Source organism: Hemitrygon akajei, chromosome 3 (genome assembly GCF_048418815.1).
Source record: "Hemitrygon akajei chromosome 3, sHemAka1.3, whole genome shotgun sequence".
NCBI classification, from domain to species: Eukaryota; Metazoa; Chordata; class Chondrichthyes; order Myliobatiformes; family Dasyatidae; genus Hemitrygon; species Hemitrygon akajei.
The window spans coordinates 161371802-161389288 of record NC_133126.1 but is presented as its reverse complement, the minus strand read 5'-3'; the positions used below and the strand labels follow the sequence as shown (position 1 = coordinate 161389288).

Sequence of the window (17487 nt, the reverse complement as noted above, 5' to 3'; positions counted from 1 at the left end):
ACTTTTCCATTTCATGCAATCTAAGTCGAGCTTTCCATGCCTAAGTGTAGGCATAAAATGACAGATTCTCCCAAATGAAATTGGTATGGTATACTGTATTATTAGACCCAGAAGGAAAAATTATAATATATGTACCCTAATCGATGTATGATATTACTGAATGAAAGCAAGCTACAGCAATTAATGCCATTTATGTTTTTGAAGATTTCTCATGTGCTAAATGGATTGAGAAGGATCCATGAATGGTTGTGTAAAAGGACAGTGGATGGATTAATAGGAATAGAGCCAAAGTTCAAAGTAGATTTATTATCAAAGTAGATATACCATGTAAAAACCTTGAGGTTCATCTTCTTGCAGACAGCCACAAAGCAAAGAAATACAACAGAATTTACAAAAAAAGCAAGCACTACAAAGACAATGCGCAAAGAATTAAAAAACCAAAAAAAAAAACAAATGATCCATAGAACAAGAACCATACAGTCTCTGAAAGTAAGATCACAGCCATGAAGCCAGGTCACCACTGCAGCCGGTCCGGGAGCCTGATGGCCGCTGGCCACAGTCACAGAGCCAGGTTCAGAGCTGAGGCGAGTGCCAGTGGCTGCAGCTGCAAAATTAGTTCAGCGGGCAAAGCCTCCGGAACACTGGCTTCCCTTCTGCCCTCGGACACATTAATATTTTTAATCTGGCTCAGTGCTTAAATCAACCAAACATTGATTCATTATTCACTCTCGGAACATTAGGTAAGGGAATTCCTAGCCAGCTGTGTGTTCTTCCTTATAACAGACATGAGGAAGCATGAAGATGGGTTTGCAATTTCTTAAAAGTCAAAATCAACTGAAATTTGTAGTGTCAGGCTGGGATTAGCAGGTTGGGATTTCAAAGGATGGTGGGTGTTGATTTTACAGAGACAAACGTAAATCTTCAATAGTTTTAAGGGAGGAGGAAATAACATGCATACAAATCCAAAGAAGAAAATGGATATAATAAAGGAGGCACGTTTATTCAGCCTAACTTCCAGGATGAGGGAAAACATGACAATTGTTCAATATTGCCTCTTTACTCTTCCTTGATTTTGCCTTCCATCTTTTTTATTCCTTTTAACCTGCTTGCACCTCTTACTCCATGAATAACTTGTTAAAGGAATGCACGCACGGTGCTAATAGATTTGCTTACAGAAGAAATTCTCTTCAGATGAATTGATTTTTTCCCCATGTTGTGGGCTTCTCTGAAGCTTTTCATTAGTTTTTTTTTAAAATTTGATGATTGAAGGAAGTTGAGAGGAATTCTCCACTGAGGGTTTCTTAGCTATGAAGAGGGCTCTAAAAACACAGGAAAAAGCAAAATTGAGATCTGATTCAACATAATAATTACATATTATTAGATTATTGAATTAAAGGCACTGTTACATAATTAAATAAAACACCAAGGACACTAATAATTAGAAGGATGAATTTTCCATGGTGTTGTAGAAGTGACTAAATCTGGCAATCATGTAGAATGGCATTTCTCATTAACTCTTCCTTTGATCCCTAGGTTAAACATTTCCTAATTGTGGATAAAAATAGATGAACAACCAACATGCAGATATAACAAATTATGCAAAAAGACCAAAATAATAATATAGGATAAATAAGAAATAATTAAGATTGAGAACACGAGTTGTAGAGTCCTTGAAAGTGAGTCCATAAGTTATGGAATCAGCTCAGCGTTGGGGTAAGTGAAGTTATCTGCTCTGGTTCAGGAGCCCGATGTTTCCAGGGTAACAACTGTTGCTCCACCTGGATGTGTGGGATCTAAGGCTCCCAAACCTCCTTCCTGATCTACAGCAGTGAATAGAAAACATGGCGAGATGGTGATGATGCATACTGCCTTCTTGCGACAGCATCCATATAGATGTGCGGAATGCTGGGGAGGGCTTTACCTGTGATGGACTGGGCTATATTCACCATGTTTTGAAGGCTTTTCCATTCAAAAGCATTGGCGTTTCCATTCCAGGCTGTGGTTCAATCAGTCAGGACACTCTCCACTGTACATCTATACTAGTTTGTCAAGGTTTTAGATAACATGCCGAACCTTAACAAACTTCCAAGAAGGAAGGTGCCCTGCCATGTCTTCTTTTAATAGCACGTGCTGGTCCCAGCGCAGATAACACTGAGGAATTTAAAGTTACTGGCCCTCACCATCTGTGATCCCCTGATGAAGATTGGCTCATAGACTATCATTTTCCTCACCCTAAAGTCCATAACCAGCTCTTTGGTTTTGCTGATGTTGACTGAGAGGTCGTTGTGGCACCACTCAGCCAGATTTTCAATCTCCCTCCTCTATGCTGACTCATCACCACCTCTAATTCGGCTAACAACAGTGGTGTCGTCAGCAAACATATATAAGATATTCAAGCTGTACTTCAAGCTAAAGTTCAAATTCATAATCATTCAACTAAATGCATGTATGCTGCCAAACAAAACAACATTCCTAAGGACCAAGGTGCACAACACGGTACATATAAGTCACAGACAACACCTAATGTAAGATTACCACAAATAATTTAACAAATAATAAGAGGCATTTACAACATGAGTTAAAAAGTAAACAGAACTCACCCCCCCCCCCCCCAGAAGAAGGTACCATGGCATTAGCAGAAGGATGGTTAGATGACAAACAGCTTCTTCACCCAGGCTATAAGACTACTGAACTCCCTACCACCACCCAGGTCTCATCATGTATGAAGCACCAGTAGTGTTATACTGTTTACTTTATAACTTGTGTTACATTCGCTTTTTGACTTCTTCCCTGCCAAGAGTACAGGTTAGAAGGTGATAGATGGGGAGGGGGTATGAAGTGAGAGGTACACCATAGGAGCATCAGAGAGGGTTTTCATCTTCAATTAATTCAAGCTCATTTTAAAGATGAAAGATCACTCTGCTGGGTAGTGCTGGTAGTCAGTAATTTCTAGTGTTTGGAAAACAAGAAAATGACATTTAGAAAAATGTTTCCTCTGTTTACATATTTAGCTCTGATCACTTACATTAGCTACATAATTGTAAGTGTTAAAAGTAGCATTGTATCAATATTTCAGAGGCATAACCTCCTTATTTTTGCATTCAATTACTGTAACAAAAACAGTAACATTTTGTTAGCTTTTCTAATTACTTGAACTAACAAATTAGGCTTTACTGGATTGTGCACTAGGAGCTCTTAGAGCTCTGCAACGTTTCACCAATTACAGAATGTTTCTTATTTTAATCTTCCTTGCCAAATGGCTTATAACATTTGTATATTGCCCTGATTCTTAGCAATAACCAACAATGGACATCTATATTTGCAGGGATACTTGGACAACAGTGATCAGAACATTACTACACTTCATTTGAGCAACTGGGTAGTTTTGCTGAAAATGTTGGTACCAGACCAGAAGAAAATACCAAAGGATTTCAGTTGGTTTGACTGGAAAATCCTGCAAATCAGATGTAATGTGAAATTTAACATTCCAAAAATTGTCTGATGCATAAAGAATTCATGGATATCTACCCACACAGTAAAGTTAAAAGTTATTCTACATTGAACCAAAACCAAAGTTATTGAAAGATTGTTACGGAAAACATATTTTGGATTGCAAATAATGCTCAAGTTAACTGATTCAAACAAGCAGAATGAGGTCTGTTATCAAATTAGCTAAACAGACACAAACAGGAGAATCATGAAAAATATCCAGCAGTAGAAGTTAAATATTTTTATTTTAAATCCTTTGGAATAATCAAAGACATCTTAGGCAAGTAAATGATTCTTCAAGACAGAATTGGGTGTTCCCTACTACTGATAATTCATGAAAGGTCAAGTAATTGATTCAGCACCTAGAAAGAATTGTAACCAAATTCAATTATAATCTATTTTTTTTGTGTAGGGACAGCAAAATTTTAAAACAATTGGCTGGATTCTTAAAATCCATTAGATGCAGACAAAACAATTACTGCATCAGTATAATTATTACTCTGTGGCTCAAATTAATGTGTTTACAACTCCAAATAATGGTAAGTGTGAGGCTGGTCACACTGGGATCCCACAGGAATTAATGTTGGATCTGTTCTCTTGGCCATTTCTTATGAGAGGGAGCATTAAGAGAACATAGGAGAAGCTTTGCATTTAGTAAAGCATCCTTCTATGTCTCTTGGATGCTTCACAAGTAAGAAAGTGTTTTTGATGGTTGCTGAGTAAATTGTGGATAAAATTGGCAACCAGCCTGCACAGAATAATTTCTCACAAATATGTGTTGGATAGCTGACCAGACACTGTTTTAGGAATGGTGGTTGAGGGGTAAATATTCACTGGGGCACCATTTTTTTCAAATAAGGTTATGAGATCTTTCTCAGATGTTATACATGTGTCTCACAGGGTATCTGTGGAAATGCACTATAGATAGATAGATAGATACTTTATTCATCCCCATGGGGAAATTCAACTTTTTTCCAATGTCCCATACACTTGTTGTAGCAAAACTAATAACATACAATACTTAACTCAGTAAAAAATATGATATGCATCTAAATCACTATCTCAAAAAGCATTAATAATAGCTTTTAAAAAGTTCTTAAGTCCTGGCGGTTGAATTGTAAAGCCTAATGGCATTGGGGAGAATGATAACATCATTTGAAAGGTTGAAAGAGTAGAAGATCACTGATGAAAACGAGGCACAAGGAAAATACCAATATTTATCTTTCAGTAGACTTCATATCTGATTTTTAGATTTGGACTTGGCTTTCACGGTGGATTGTACCAGATATGGAGTTAGCACCAAAGGTCTTTAAAAACTTTACTGGTGTGGTGTTTATGATATTTGTTATAACATGTTAAAATGCACATCAGGTATCAGGTGTCTCCTTCAAAAACATTGTGTCTCATTGATGATAGCAGATTGCAAGAAGATTTCCTGCAAACTGACGCCAAGATAAGCCCTTCCACTAAACTGTAATTAATTGTTGCAGTATATCACTGGCTCAACCTGTTCCATTTGATAAGATGTCATTGCCAAATTTCAGCTCTAAATTATTGACAACAATATTTTTATAGCTCGTGTCAAGACTGAATCTACGCTGAGCTGGTTTGCACAATTGATCTGCAGACATCCGCCAATTAAAGATTCAGACAGGTGAAGAAAATAACAATAGTTTAAAAACATATATCCATTGAAAATGCACAGAGCTCATTTGATATGTGTTTGAGTTGTTGCATAACTATTTGTTACTGATCCATTAAGCAGACTGGATCATAAAAGAAGATTTTTATTAACTATTCGGTAGAGTGGTCATGAGAAAAATCTGCTGAGATAAAATTGAAAGAACCACATCAATCAAAATCAGCACTTTTCCACTGTGTCATAGCTTTCCCCCACTACTCAATTACAATATCCACAGTGATATATCAGTTTGCTGATCTAAGCAAAATAATTTGCAGTTTTTCAAGTTGTAGTTTAACACAGACATCAGTTAAGGAAATATGATTATCCAACAGACTTAACAGCTCCAAATTAAATTTGTATTTTAACACTGACATCAGCTAATAAACATATGATTATCCAGCAGACTTAACAGTTCCAAATTGTTAATAAATAGCATGATAATGCATGTCTTTTTAACTTCCCTTCAGAATGATAAAGGATACATTAATCTGATTCGTGAACTATTGGCCCTACAAAAGGTGCAAGTCACAAATTACATCCTACTTAAAGTTCAAAGTAAACTTATTATCAAACTCCATATATGTTACCATATTCAGCCCTGAGAATAATTTTCTTGCAGGCATTCACAGTAAGTACAAAGAAAAAATAATAAATAAATAAACAATAAATATTGAGAACATGAGATGAAGAGTCCTTGAAAGTGAGCCTGTAGGTTGTGAAAACATTTCAATGATGGGACAAGGGAAGTTGAGTGAAATTTTTAGTTCAATACCCTAATGGTTGAGGGGTAATAACTGTTCCTGAACCTGGTGGTGTGAGTCCTGAGGATCCTGTACCTTCTTCCTGATGGCAGCAGTGCGAAGACAGCATGAACTGGGTGGTGGGGGTCCCTGATGATGGATGGTGCTTTCCTGTGACAATGCTTCATGTAGATGGGCTCAACGGTAGGGAAGACTTTATCCATGACTGACTGGACTGCATCCAGTACTTTTTGTAGGATTTCCACTTCAAGGAAATGGTGTTTCTATACCAGGGTGCGACGCAGGCAGTCGATACACTGTCCACCACACATCTATAGAAATTTGTCAAAGGTTCAGATGTTTGGCTGAGTCTTTGCCAACTCTGAAGGAAGTAGATGTGTTGCTATGCTTCTTTGTAATTGCACTTACATGCTGGACTCAGGACAGGTTCTCTGAAATGATAACACCGAGGAATTTAAAATTGACACTTTCAACCTCTGATCCTTTGATAAGGGCGGGCTCATAGACCTCTGGTTTCCTCCTCCTGAAGCCAACTTTCAGCTCCTTGGTCTTGCCAAAATTGAGTAAGAAGTTGCTCAGTCAGATTTTCAATCTCCCTCCTATATGCTGATTTGTCACCACCTCTGATTTGGCCTATGACAATGGAATCCTTAGCAAACGAGTTTGGCATCGGAGCTGTGCTTTGTCACACAGCATAACTGTAAAGCGAGTAGAGCAGCAGCTAAGCCCACAATCTTGTGATGTGCCTGTGCTGATGGAGATTGTGGAGGAGATGTTGCCAATCCAAACTAACTGTGGTCTGCAAGTGAGGAAATTGAGGATCCAATTGCATAATGAGTTATTGAGACCAAGGTCTTGAAGTTTAATGATTAGTTTTGAGGGAATGATGGTACTGAATGCCGAGCAGTAGTCGATAAAGAGCATCTTCATGTATGCATCTTCGCAGTCCAGATGCTCTGGGGTTGAGTGAAAAGCCAATGTGATGGCACCTACTGTGGACCTGTTGCTCCGGTAGGCAAATTGGAGCGGATCCAAGTCACTTCTCAGGTAGGGGTTGATATTTCATCACCAACCTCTCAAAATGCTTCACTGTAGATGTGACTGCTACTGGATGATAGCCATAGAGGCAGGTTACTACATTCTTCTTAGGTACCAGCATAAGTGAAGTCTGCTTGAAGCTGGTGGGTACCTCAGACTGTAGAAGCGAGAGGTTAAAGATCTCAGTGAACACTCCAGCCAGTTGATCAGCACAAGGCTTTAGTACTTGGCCCAGTATCCCATCTGGGCCAGATACTTTTCGTGGGTTCAGCACCCTGAAGGTTGCTTAGGCCTGACAGAGTGAAATCACAGGATCATTGGAGGCTGCAGTGGTTTGTAATGGTTCCTCCATGTTTTGACAGTCAAAGTAAGCATAGAAGACTTATATGTGGGATGTAAACGTTCTATATTGTTTCAGTGTCAGAATGAATGTATTTGTTTACACTAGGGTTTACTCTTGAATCTATAATGACAAAAAGTACACTCACCCTTTTCTGACACTGCGTTAATTCTAAAATATTTATTTGCGACATAGGGGAATAGGCAGCTTGATAAAGCACATATAAGGAAGACATCTCAATAAGATGGATCCATGGAGAGCAACAATCAATCAACAAAAGGGATTCTGCATAAAATTGATTTTCTGCTAACAAAATTGCCTTAAACTAATTCCAATAACTATTATGATGATGAGTATCGTATTGTGGGACATCAGTTTAGTTTGATCGGATTATTCAAATGGAGAATACATTTTATAGGCATATAAGCACAGTACTTGGAAGATTGTTTGCTAGTATTCTGAAAGGGAAAAGCAAAAAAAATGATACGTTCTGTCATATCTCACTTCCAGACTGCAGCACAGACCTGTGAAAGAATCAGTGATGAAGCCATTCTTCCAAAAACTATCGCTCTACTTTTTGTTGCTGTCATTGTAACTTCGTAGAAAACATAATTAATCACTACTCTAATCTAAAAGTTGCAAATACAGATGATTTGTATACTGAATTCTCTTCTGTTGTGATTTCTTTCGATTTTACAATAACATCTACAGTCTAATGACACCTCTGGCAGAAAGGAATAATCAATCTAAACAGTGCATGGGAGCCAAAGAAAAATATTTAGAATGATCAGAACCATGGAGGTTATTATTATAAGCTACTTTAGCTCTCTGAATATGTTGGGCTGATTGACTTCCTCCATTCAGCCCACCTGGCAATGTCATTAGAATTAGAAAGCATTCTCTTACAGCTCAGTATTTTTTAGTTTACTGTTAACTTTCAAAGCTGAAATACTGTTTAAAAATAATCATGTACGCCGTGCTTTGGAAGAATTAGAAAGCTAGCTGGGGCACTTTTTGATTGTAAAGTTCTGTCTGCTTTTTAGAAGAATTGAGATCATTGATTAATGGTGCAGAGAGGAAAACAGAATAATACAATGCCGCTTTGGGTTAGTGATGCAATATTTAAAACAAATAGCTGCACTTAACTGGAATTTATGTGGACTATACGGGAAACATCTGTAAGAGAATCAGATTTTTTTCAAGGTCGAATTACTTCATGGTCATTGACTATAAAACAAATCAAAGCTTCAGTGGAAGGTTAAACAAGACAAATCTGCATTATTTTAGTTTACTTAAAGTAAAAGAATCTAACGTCTATCAAATGATTATTGTTAAAAGTATATTCAAATTTAAGGTAAAATTATTTTCAAATTGATTGGAAACATTGCACCATTTTAGGAAGTGAATTGTGAAAAGACTGTAGTTTCCTATTTTACATTTGTTCATTATTGAAGGATGAGCATACATTTTTAAAAAGTACAGAACCGTGCCACAGTTATGGCCAAATTTAATTCCCTAATGCAGTTGCCTGTGTTTAAGAGGAATGGGGCTTTCAGGAAGCTAATGCAGGGGATTTCAGCTCAAGGCAAAATTTTCCGGCCAATGAATTCATCTTCCTCCCAGCAGAGATGACGAGGAGTTCACAGTAGTTTTATCTATTCAACAAAACTAAGGTGTCAAGAGAAGTCATAATTTTAATGCCAACACTTAGCTGAAAATTTCCTGTTTAAAAAATATATGTTGCAATTCAAGGCCATGACACTGTAGAATAGACAGAGTTTTATTTGGATAGGAATTAATCAGATTGAGCTCAACATTTCATTTCCCCTTGTTCTTTGGGAGGGTGATGTTTTGTTACGGAAAGGTCAAAAAAGACAGAAAACAGCAGGACCAGCACCCTAATTAAAATGACCCTTTTCATTGCTTTGGATTCAGACACAAATTTCTTCACATCTGAATACAAATATACATTTCCAACTCAATGTTACTTACATAATGAAAATATACTATAGGTGTGTTATGGAAAGATAATGCAGAATCAATTTCTTATGCTCAACAGTAGTGGCATGAAGATTTGTTGACGAGTAAAAGCTAGTTAGTAGCTGAATGAAGAGCTCCAAACCTCTCCCCTATGCTTCTATTTTTGTATGAACATCTTTGATCCTCTCTACTTTGACAGTTAAGGTGCAGTATTCTGAGGATCACTAGAATGACGATACACTACCACCAAACTGTGTAGAATCAAAAAGATTTACTGTATGCTAATAGGATAAAGCCAAAACCAGGCAGAATCCCTGAAAAAAAATCGAATGATACATTTTCTTATACCTAAATTGCTGTGTTCCCAATCCACTCCCCACCTCATATTAGGAGGATCTTTAATCCTATCTGTTCACCAGAATTATTTGGATCACATTTAAGTTATCTTATGCACATATAGAAGCTATTTGGCTGATGATCTAGTTTTAATATATTCTGACTATTTTACTATATATTGAAGCGAATGAATGATATTTTACCATGTTCATCTGAGCAACTATGATTTACCTGCATTTTAAAAAGTGTGAGATTATGAATTTAAATTTATTTTTCATTTTCTTCAACTATATTATGCAAAATTATTCAGATCTTGATGAAAGCCAATTAGTAAACACGAGTGCCATTTAGAGTGTAATGAAACAAATCCAGTCTGCATGCTGTTGATTCATTCAACGCTGTTGTTCACCTCGATAAGTACAAATGATATTTCCCGAATTATGTAATTTTCTTGTGCACATCATATTCTAGATATATATGTTTTTCAGAGTTCATTTTATTTTCACAGTGGGATTTGCTATTGATAGTGTCAAAACCTATCATCGTAGAAAAAGCAAGTCACTTTCATCTATTATTCTCAGCAGGTTCAAATGTACATCAATTTTCGTGATCAAAGATGCCTTTAAGCCTTTAACGTGGATTGGAGAAAATTAAATGCATGATAAAGGCATGCTCATGAGCTAATCAAGCTTAACCTGAAAGCCTTTTTCCAATTTGCAATTTGCTGTTATTATTCATACATTTAGATTTAATCATACACAGCAAGACATTAGGTTAAAACTACAGTACAAGGCATTTTGCATTGACTTTATTGTTTCATTTTGTGCCAACAAAAAAACGATAGACACTTCTTCATCAAATATTTAAAAAATAACATCCATTTTGCTTGTACAGATTTACACATTGTATGTACAGAAGTGAGGACATTCAATGCTTGGTGCTCCTTTCTTTTGCACGGCAAAGAAATATATTATATCCAGTCACAAAACTATTTACAGACAATAGAATACTGGTTAAGAATTCACAACAGTGCAATTTACAAACCACGGAGTGTAACAGGCAAGAAGAGTAAATTCTGTGAATCAATAAAGAGATTGTAAACAAATACTTAATTTAAGACAAATAACCATGGCATGTCACTGAATAAAAGCAACAGCATCCATTCCATAAGGAGAGAACATAAATGAAAGGAATCTGTTCATTGCTGAATATCAATTCAATTAAATCAGTTAATAATTTCCATGTACGAGAAGTAGTTTTCCTTTATCTCATCACACTCTGATAAAGAAATAGAAATAGTTGTGAAATTGCTTAACAGCAAAAGTGTAAGAAAGCAAAACAGCAAATCATTTTACGTCTCTCCCAATTTTTCTTCATTTGATGTTACTGGAAATGAACTTTTGAGAAATAATTGAATAACAGTGTCATCAAAAGCAAACACTATTACGTCAAAGGACATGCTATCTCTTTCCAGTAGCTTCCAAACTCATGAGCTTCATCTGTCCACAAATGTAGCAAGATTTATCAACCACTGTAGCATATGCTTACGTGTTGTAGTCAGAATATCTTCAACCACGGAAATAATTTCATGGTACTATTAATTTGAAAGGCAAAACACAATCTAACGGTGCAGTGTCTTTCTGTTGTAGTATTCAATATTTAGATTTAAATATTATATATATTACATCTCATGGGTTTAAATTTATGATAGTTCATATATATCGTATGTTCCAGAAGGAACACTCTTTCAAAAGGCATTAACTTGGCTTACCTATCCATTAATTCTCCATTTCTCAAATCAAAGTATATGGGATCAGGAAAACATCTTTTATGTGTACAGCCTTAAAACATGCTTGAGAATTTTCATTTAAAATCAAAACTGTATCCCTTCTGTGATCTAGTTAGTCGACACTAAGTACATGTTGGAATAAAATGCCGTTGTTCTTAATGCTGCAGTTGGAGGTTCCCATTTGCTTCAAAAGGGCATGACGGGTGCCCAAGAAGAGCAGGGCGAGCTGTCCCAGTGACTATTGACAGAGACACTCACATCTACTGAGATGAAGTGCTTTGAGAGGTTGGTCATGGCTGGAATCAACTGCCTCCTAAGCAGGGACCTGAACCCGCTGCAATTTGCCCATCACCACAATAGGTCAACAGTGGATGCAACCTCACTGGCTCTACACTTGGCCTTGCATCACCTGAATAACTGTAATGTGTAATCAGGCTGCTGCTTATTGATTACATCTCAGCATTCAATACAATCATACCCTCAGTTCCAATCAACAAACCCCAGAATCTGAGCCTCTGTACCTCTCTCTGCAACTGGATTCTTGACTTCCTCACTGGGAGAACACAGTCTGTACAGATCGGAAATAACATCTCCTCCTCGCTGACAATCAACACTGGCACACCTCAAAGATGCACACTCAGCCCAATACTCTACTCTCTCTCTACAACCACAGCCGTGTTGCTAGGCATAGCTCAAATGCCATCTATAAATTTGCTGAAGGCACAACTGTTGCTGGCAGAGTTTCAGATGGTGATGAGGAGGCGTACAGGAGTAAGATAGATCAGCTGGTTGAGTGATGTTGCAGCAACAAGCTTACACTCAGTCGGTAAGACTAAGAAGGTATTTGTGAGCTTCAGGAAGGGGAAGTCAAGGGAATACACACCAGTCCTCATTGAGGGATCAGAAATGGAAAGTGTGAGCAGTTTCAAGTTCCTGGGTGTCAACGTCCCTTGAGGATCTGTCCTGGGTCCAACATATCAATGCAGTTACAAAGAAGGCACAATAGTGACTATATTTCATTGGGATTTTGAGGAGAATTGCTATGTCACCAATGACACTTGTAAATTTCTACAGATGAATGATGGAGAGCATTCTAACCCGTTGCATCATCGTCTGGTATAGAAGGAGCACTGTGCATGATTGGAAAAGCTGCAGAAGGTTGTGTGCTCAGCCAACCTCTTCATGGGCACTAGACTCCTCAGCATCTAGGACAACTTCAAAATGTGGCATCCATCACTAAGGACCCCCATCACCTCGGATATGCTCTCTTATTGCTACCATCAAGGAGGAGGTACAGGAGCCTCAGTGTTTCAGGATTAGCCTCTTCCCCTCCGCCATCAGATTCCTGAATGGACAATGAGCCCATGAACACTGAGCCAGTATTTTTTTTTCTCTCTCTCTTGATGCACAACTTAATTTACACCAAAATAACTAATTTCATCCCATATGCGAGTGATATTGAACCTGATTCGGATTGAGTATAATAGTTCAGGGCAGACTAGATGGGCCCAAGGGCCTGTTCCTGTGCTGTAGTGCTTTGTGACTCTCTGTGTAATTTCTGTGTGTGTCTGACAAAAGCTTGGGATTTTGATGTCACACGTCAAAGTGTGACTACCTCTCTCTCGTTGGTGCACAAAGAGAAATGTGATAAGAAATGAGAACACAAGATAGTATGGAGAAAATAATCACCTGTATTTTAAAAAGAGGAAACTAACACAAAGCATTGGAAAATTAAACCTGTGGAAAAACGAATTTGGAGAGAATGCAACACTAAAACTGAAAAATATAATTTTATCTTTCGTTAAGCTTTTATTCAACAAATGAAGTTATTTCAAATTAAAGTGACAAGGTGGGAAGTGATTGAATAATACTGTCGTAATGCACCAAATATATTCTTTGCTGTATGTGTGTCTGCATCCGCTTGTGTGCATGCATGTGTGTGTCTGTGTGTGTGGGAGGAGGCATGGATGATTAGCAGCTGACTATAGGTGTGGAATCTGTAAAGTGACTGTGAGCTAAGCCCCAAGGTATCAGCTCCAGATTTGCCTTTAATTGGCTGTCAGGCCAAATTACAACAACCCCAGTGATACACTTGATATAATTGAACATTCCCATGGTCACTCTGAAGAGCTTCTCCGGCAGATGTAAGCGTGGAATGGAGGTGGGGGTTAAAGGAATAGGTTGCGGCCCCCTCCCTCTCCCCCTTATGGAGCCATGTCAGACTCCTGCTCCTCTAAAGCAAGGGAAACGGCAAATTATTTTGTCTGATTTTGTAGCAGGGCTGTATCAGGCCTCTCAGCGCCTCGTGTAAGGGTGTGAAATAGATTAAGGTACCTGGGGAACACCTGAACGTAGCCTGAGTCAATATTGTCTTCCATGTTCTCAAGCGCACCACCCTACAGAACCGGACAATTGAGGTTTGCGTTTAGAGACCAAGAGTGTATTCAAATGTACGCCACTAACCTTCAACGTCGCCTTAAAATTTCCAGTGCGGATATCTGACCGACTGCTTATTCAATTGCCATAACCTGATGGATTTGTCTTGTAAACCACATCCCGGCCTGACGTTCACCCCGCTGTAACTGCACCTGCCACTCTAACCACCGAGACACCAGCATCCGTCTAGGTAAACGCTTCGCTTCCCTGCCCTTGCTCACCGGATAGCGGCACACGATGCTGGTCAACCGGACATCGCCGCCACTGCAGTGAATAGGGGGAGGGGACTTTCAGAAGGGCAGTATGTTGCCGGTCATGTTACCGACACAAATCGTGTCCCAGCGCCAGCCATCATTGTCGCTACTTCCATAGGAAGTTCATTGTAAGAGAGACCAGACCGGCTCACGCATCGCAACTTCCATTTCTAAGTGTTAAATCTTCTACTTACTCATTTAGGGAACGAATAAAGTTGGCGCAAAATTGTAAGCCAGACAATGTCCTTTTGAAAAGCATTTTGTGCATGCATTTTCCCCGAATTGCACGAAGTTCTTCCTCTTTTTACCATCTTAAAGTTACAGTAAAGATGAGGTACAGGGAAGGTGAGGCAACACGCGGGATGTGATCGCTGCCGGTTCCGAGGACGGGTGCAATTATCCCATCTCTTGCAGGTCGCCTTCCTCGCTGTCGTCCGCCGCTGCCACCGCGTCCTGGTCGCTGGTCCCGCTGCCCAGCGACGACTCACTGCTGGTGCTTTCGCCGGACAGGAGACGAGTAACTCGGAGATCGGCCCTCAGTAACTGGACATCGTTGCCTATCGTCAATTCGCCCAGCTCGCTGATAAGCTCGGTATAGCTCTGGCGCTCGTCGCTGGCCGAGGGCTCCGTTCTGCCCAGGATGTCCTCGTACTCCAGGCTGATCTCCAGCAGGGCTCTCTGTTCCTCCTCCTCCCCCACCAGGTCCTCGGTGATAGAGCCCAGCTTCGGGGCGCTTCTGCTCCTCTCCACCGGAGGCTTGTAGCTGCACTGGCCGTTCATCAGCTTCCTCAGCGGGACCAAGGGGATGCTCTGCTCCCCGACCAGCTTCTGTTGCTGGTGCCTGGCGTCGTCCCTCCTCTTCAGCCTCTTGAACTCGGCCAGGGCGTTGCTGGAGGTCTGGTAGAGGAGGAGGGCCATTGCCTTAGCTTTCTCGGGCTTGGAGACCAGCACGGCGTGACACCTCAGCATCACAGCCTTGTGTTTCAGTTCGTGCCTGTAGATCCAGGCGAAGATTTTTGGAGATCGGGGATCTGCCACGCAGTAGGTGATCCTGTGCAGGAGGTACAGGTGACCCGGTCTCCTTGCCTTGCCGTCTACGTGAACCATGCGGATTCCCTGAGAGCTGATGGTCAGCTTCATCCTGGTGCCGTTCTTGCCCTGCTCGCTCTTGCTCCAGATCTTGGTCACCGCCACATCGGCGCAGCCCTCGCCTTTGGATTGAATGGTGGCGGCGTTGCCGAGGTACAGCACCGTGTAGGTGGGATCCTCGCCCGTGATCTTGATCTTCCTCCTCTTGGATTTAAACATGCTGCAGACCCGGTTGAGGGCACTCTCTGCCACCACGTCCGGGCAGGCGCGGGCAAGCGAGGTGATAGTGTTACAGTTCAGACTCACCGAGTAGCCGAGCTGCTTCGGCTGCTGCTTCTCGATTAAATCAAATTTATTTTTCTTCCAAGGTAGCATCGCTGATGCATAAATATATTGATATATATTCTTAATTTGTTTACAGGGCTATAGCTGCGGGGAGGTGAGCGCCGCGGCCGTTTCCATGCCTGTCCTGGACAGGCTCTCGGCTGATCATGTTCCTTACACTGACTCGTGTAAGTTCCAATGGTCCGAGGCAGAGAGCTGTAAATATCAACTGGGGCGAACCATCCAGTCATCGGAGTGGGGAGGAGCAGATTGAGGAAGTTCCCGAGGAGATAGAGCAGTTAACCGTTCGAACGCCTGGGAACCGCTGCTGGCTCTTTGCCAACATTGAGGTGCCCCTCGATCACGAATGCCCAGCGCTCGCTGCACGCCAGTTGAGACCAATTGCGAATTAACTTCTACTTTTGCTTGTGAATGTTTTGTCACCAAAACAGAGAGAGAAAAGAAAATAATTTATTCATGAACGCATTACGCAAGATTCCTGAGCTCACGCTGATGAGAGGTAAAGCGGCCGAGGGTATGATGTTCGGATATTAATACCAAGAAGCTGGTGGGTGAGAGAATATTCCTTGGAACATTGAAACTCTTCACCGGCCAAAGTGCCCACTTTTAAGGCCACCTTGGCTTGCTTCCCTGGTACACTTTCCGCTGATGAGGGTTGGAGAAGTTTGCACCGCCGCCTGCCGTCAGGAAGCCCCCCGGCACCCTGAGGCTCGCTTTATTGTGTTCGTGACGGCTATTCCCCAGCTGCTGAAACTCAAAGAGATTTAATTCCCTCCCGATTTTTTTCTACCTCTGCTGCTGGACTGATTGTCCCACTCCCATCGGGGAGGAGGCTACTTAACATGCACGCCAGGACCACCAGATTCAAAAACAGTTAACTTTCCCCAACTTTCCACTAACTCTACCACTACCACTATTTCCTGTATGTACAGCCTAGCATCACTTTATGGACATGCCGCCAATCTATGTACTGTATATAAGCTAGCTTATGTATTTATTGTGTTTTTAAAAAAATAATTGTGTTCTTTGTCTTTTGTGTTTCTGTAGTGCATTGGATCTGGAGTAACAGTTTCTTTGCTCTCCTTTAAACGTGTACTGGAAACGACATTAAATATTAAACAACAACAAATACAGCTTTTACAGCTTCTTCTCCCAGCCATTCGGTTTCAGAACAGTCCGCGAAACCGTTGACTTATTACCTCATTATTCAGCAGGTCAGGCAGCATCTATGGAAAAGAGCACAGTTGATGTTTTGGGCCGAGACCCTTCAGCAGGAAGGGTCTCAGCCCAAAACCTCGACTGTATTTTACCTGGTCTGCAGAGTTCCTCCAGCATTTTGTGTGTGTTGCTTGGATTTGCAGCATCTGCAGATTTTCTCTTGCTTGTGATTGATTATCTCATTCCTTTTTTTTTTGCACTACAGTTTTGTAATTTCTAGATTTGTATGTCTTTGCACTATACTGCTGTGTAAAACAACACATGTCACTCATAGAAAGTGATATTTAAACCTAGCTTTACATCGTTAGCCTGATATCCAATTGTGAGGCAGATCTGGATCTTTCTCAATTACTCAATGTCAGGTCCAACCACTTCCAGCTGAACATGCGGTTAAGCACCTCAGAAGGCTTTTATTGGTGGAGGAGCAATATCATTGGAAGTTGTCACTTTCTGTTCTGGAGTCAGTAATTCAAAGTTTCATTGAATCTCATTTTAAGTTATTAACTTCATCAGGGCTCAAACCTGGCAAAACCTTCTAGAGTCTAACCAGTAAATCTTGAATTTGTTAGGTTGAATAGTTGGAAAAAAATAATGCAAGGAGTGTGATGTTCTGTTTCCAAGACACTACGCAATAGGTTGTATAATTGAAAGTGTGGTGTATTACTCATTTCTCTTGCAAGTAAGATTTGTTTTGCTCATTTTATTGTTGTTGAAAATAATAGAAGAAC

At 40.1% G+C, this 17487-nt stretch overlaps 1 protein-coding gene across 2 annotated transcripts; it reads right to left on the bottom strand.

Annotated features, from left to right (window-relative positions):
- Positions 1–286: 286 nt before the first annotated feature.
- fam43a (family with sequence similarity 43 member A) lies at positions 287–15756 on the bottom strand. Of its 2 annotated transcripts, none has more exons than XM_073041178.1 (2): positions 13881–15756; positions 287–1319 (listed from the first exon to the last, which is right to left on the bottom strand). In XM_073041178.1, exon 1 carries the CDS (start codon positions 15569–15571, stop codon positions 14504–14506), a length of 1068 nt encoding a protein of 355 aa, XP_072897279.1. In that variant the 5' UTR covers positions 15572–15756; the 3' UTR covers positions 287–1319; positions 13881–14503. The 2 variants fall into 2 exon arrangements, with proteins under 2 accessions (XP_072897279.1, XP_072897280.1); XM_073041179.1 differs by having other exon boundaries at positions 14302–15756.
- Positions 15757–17487: the final 1731 nt, after the last annotated feature.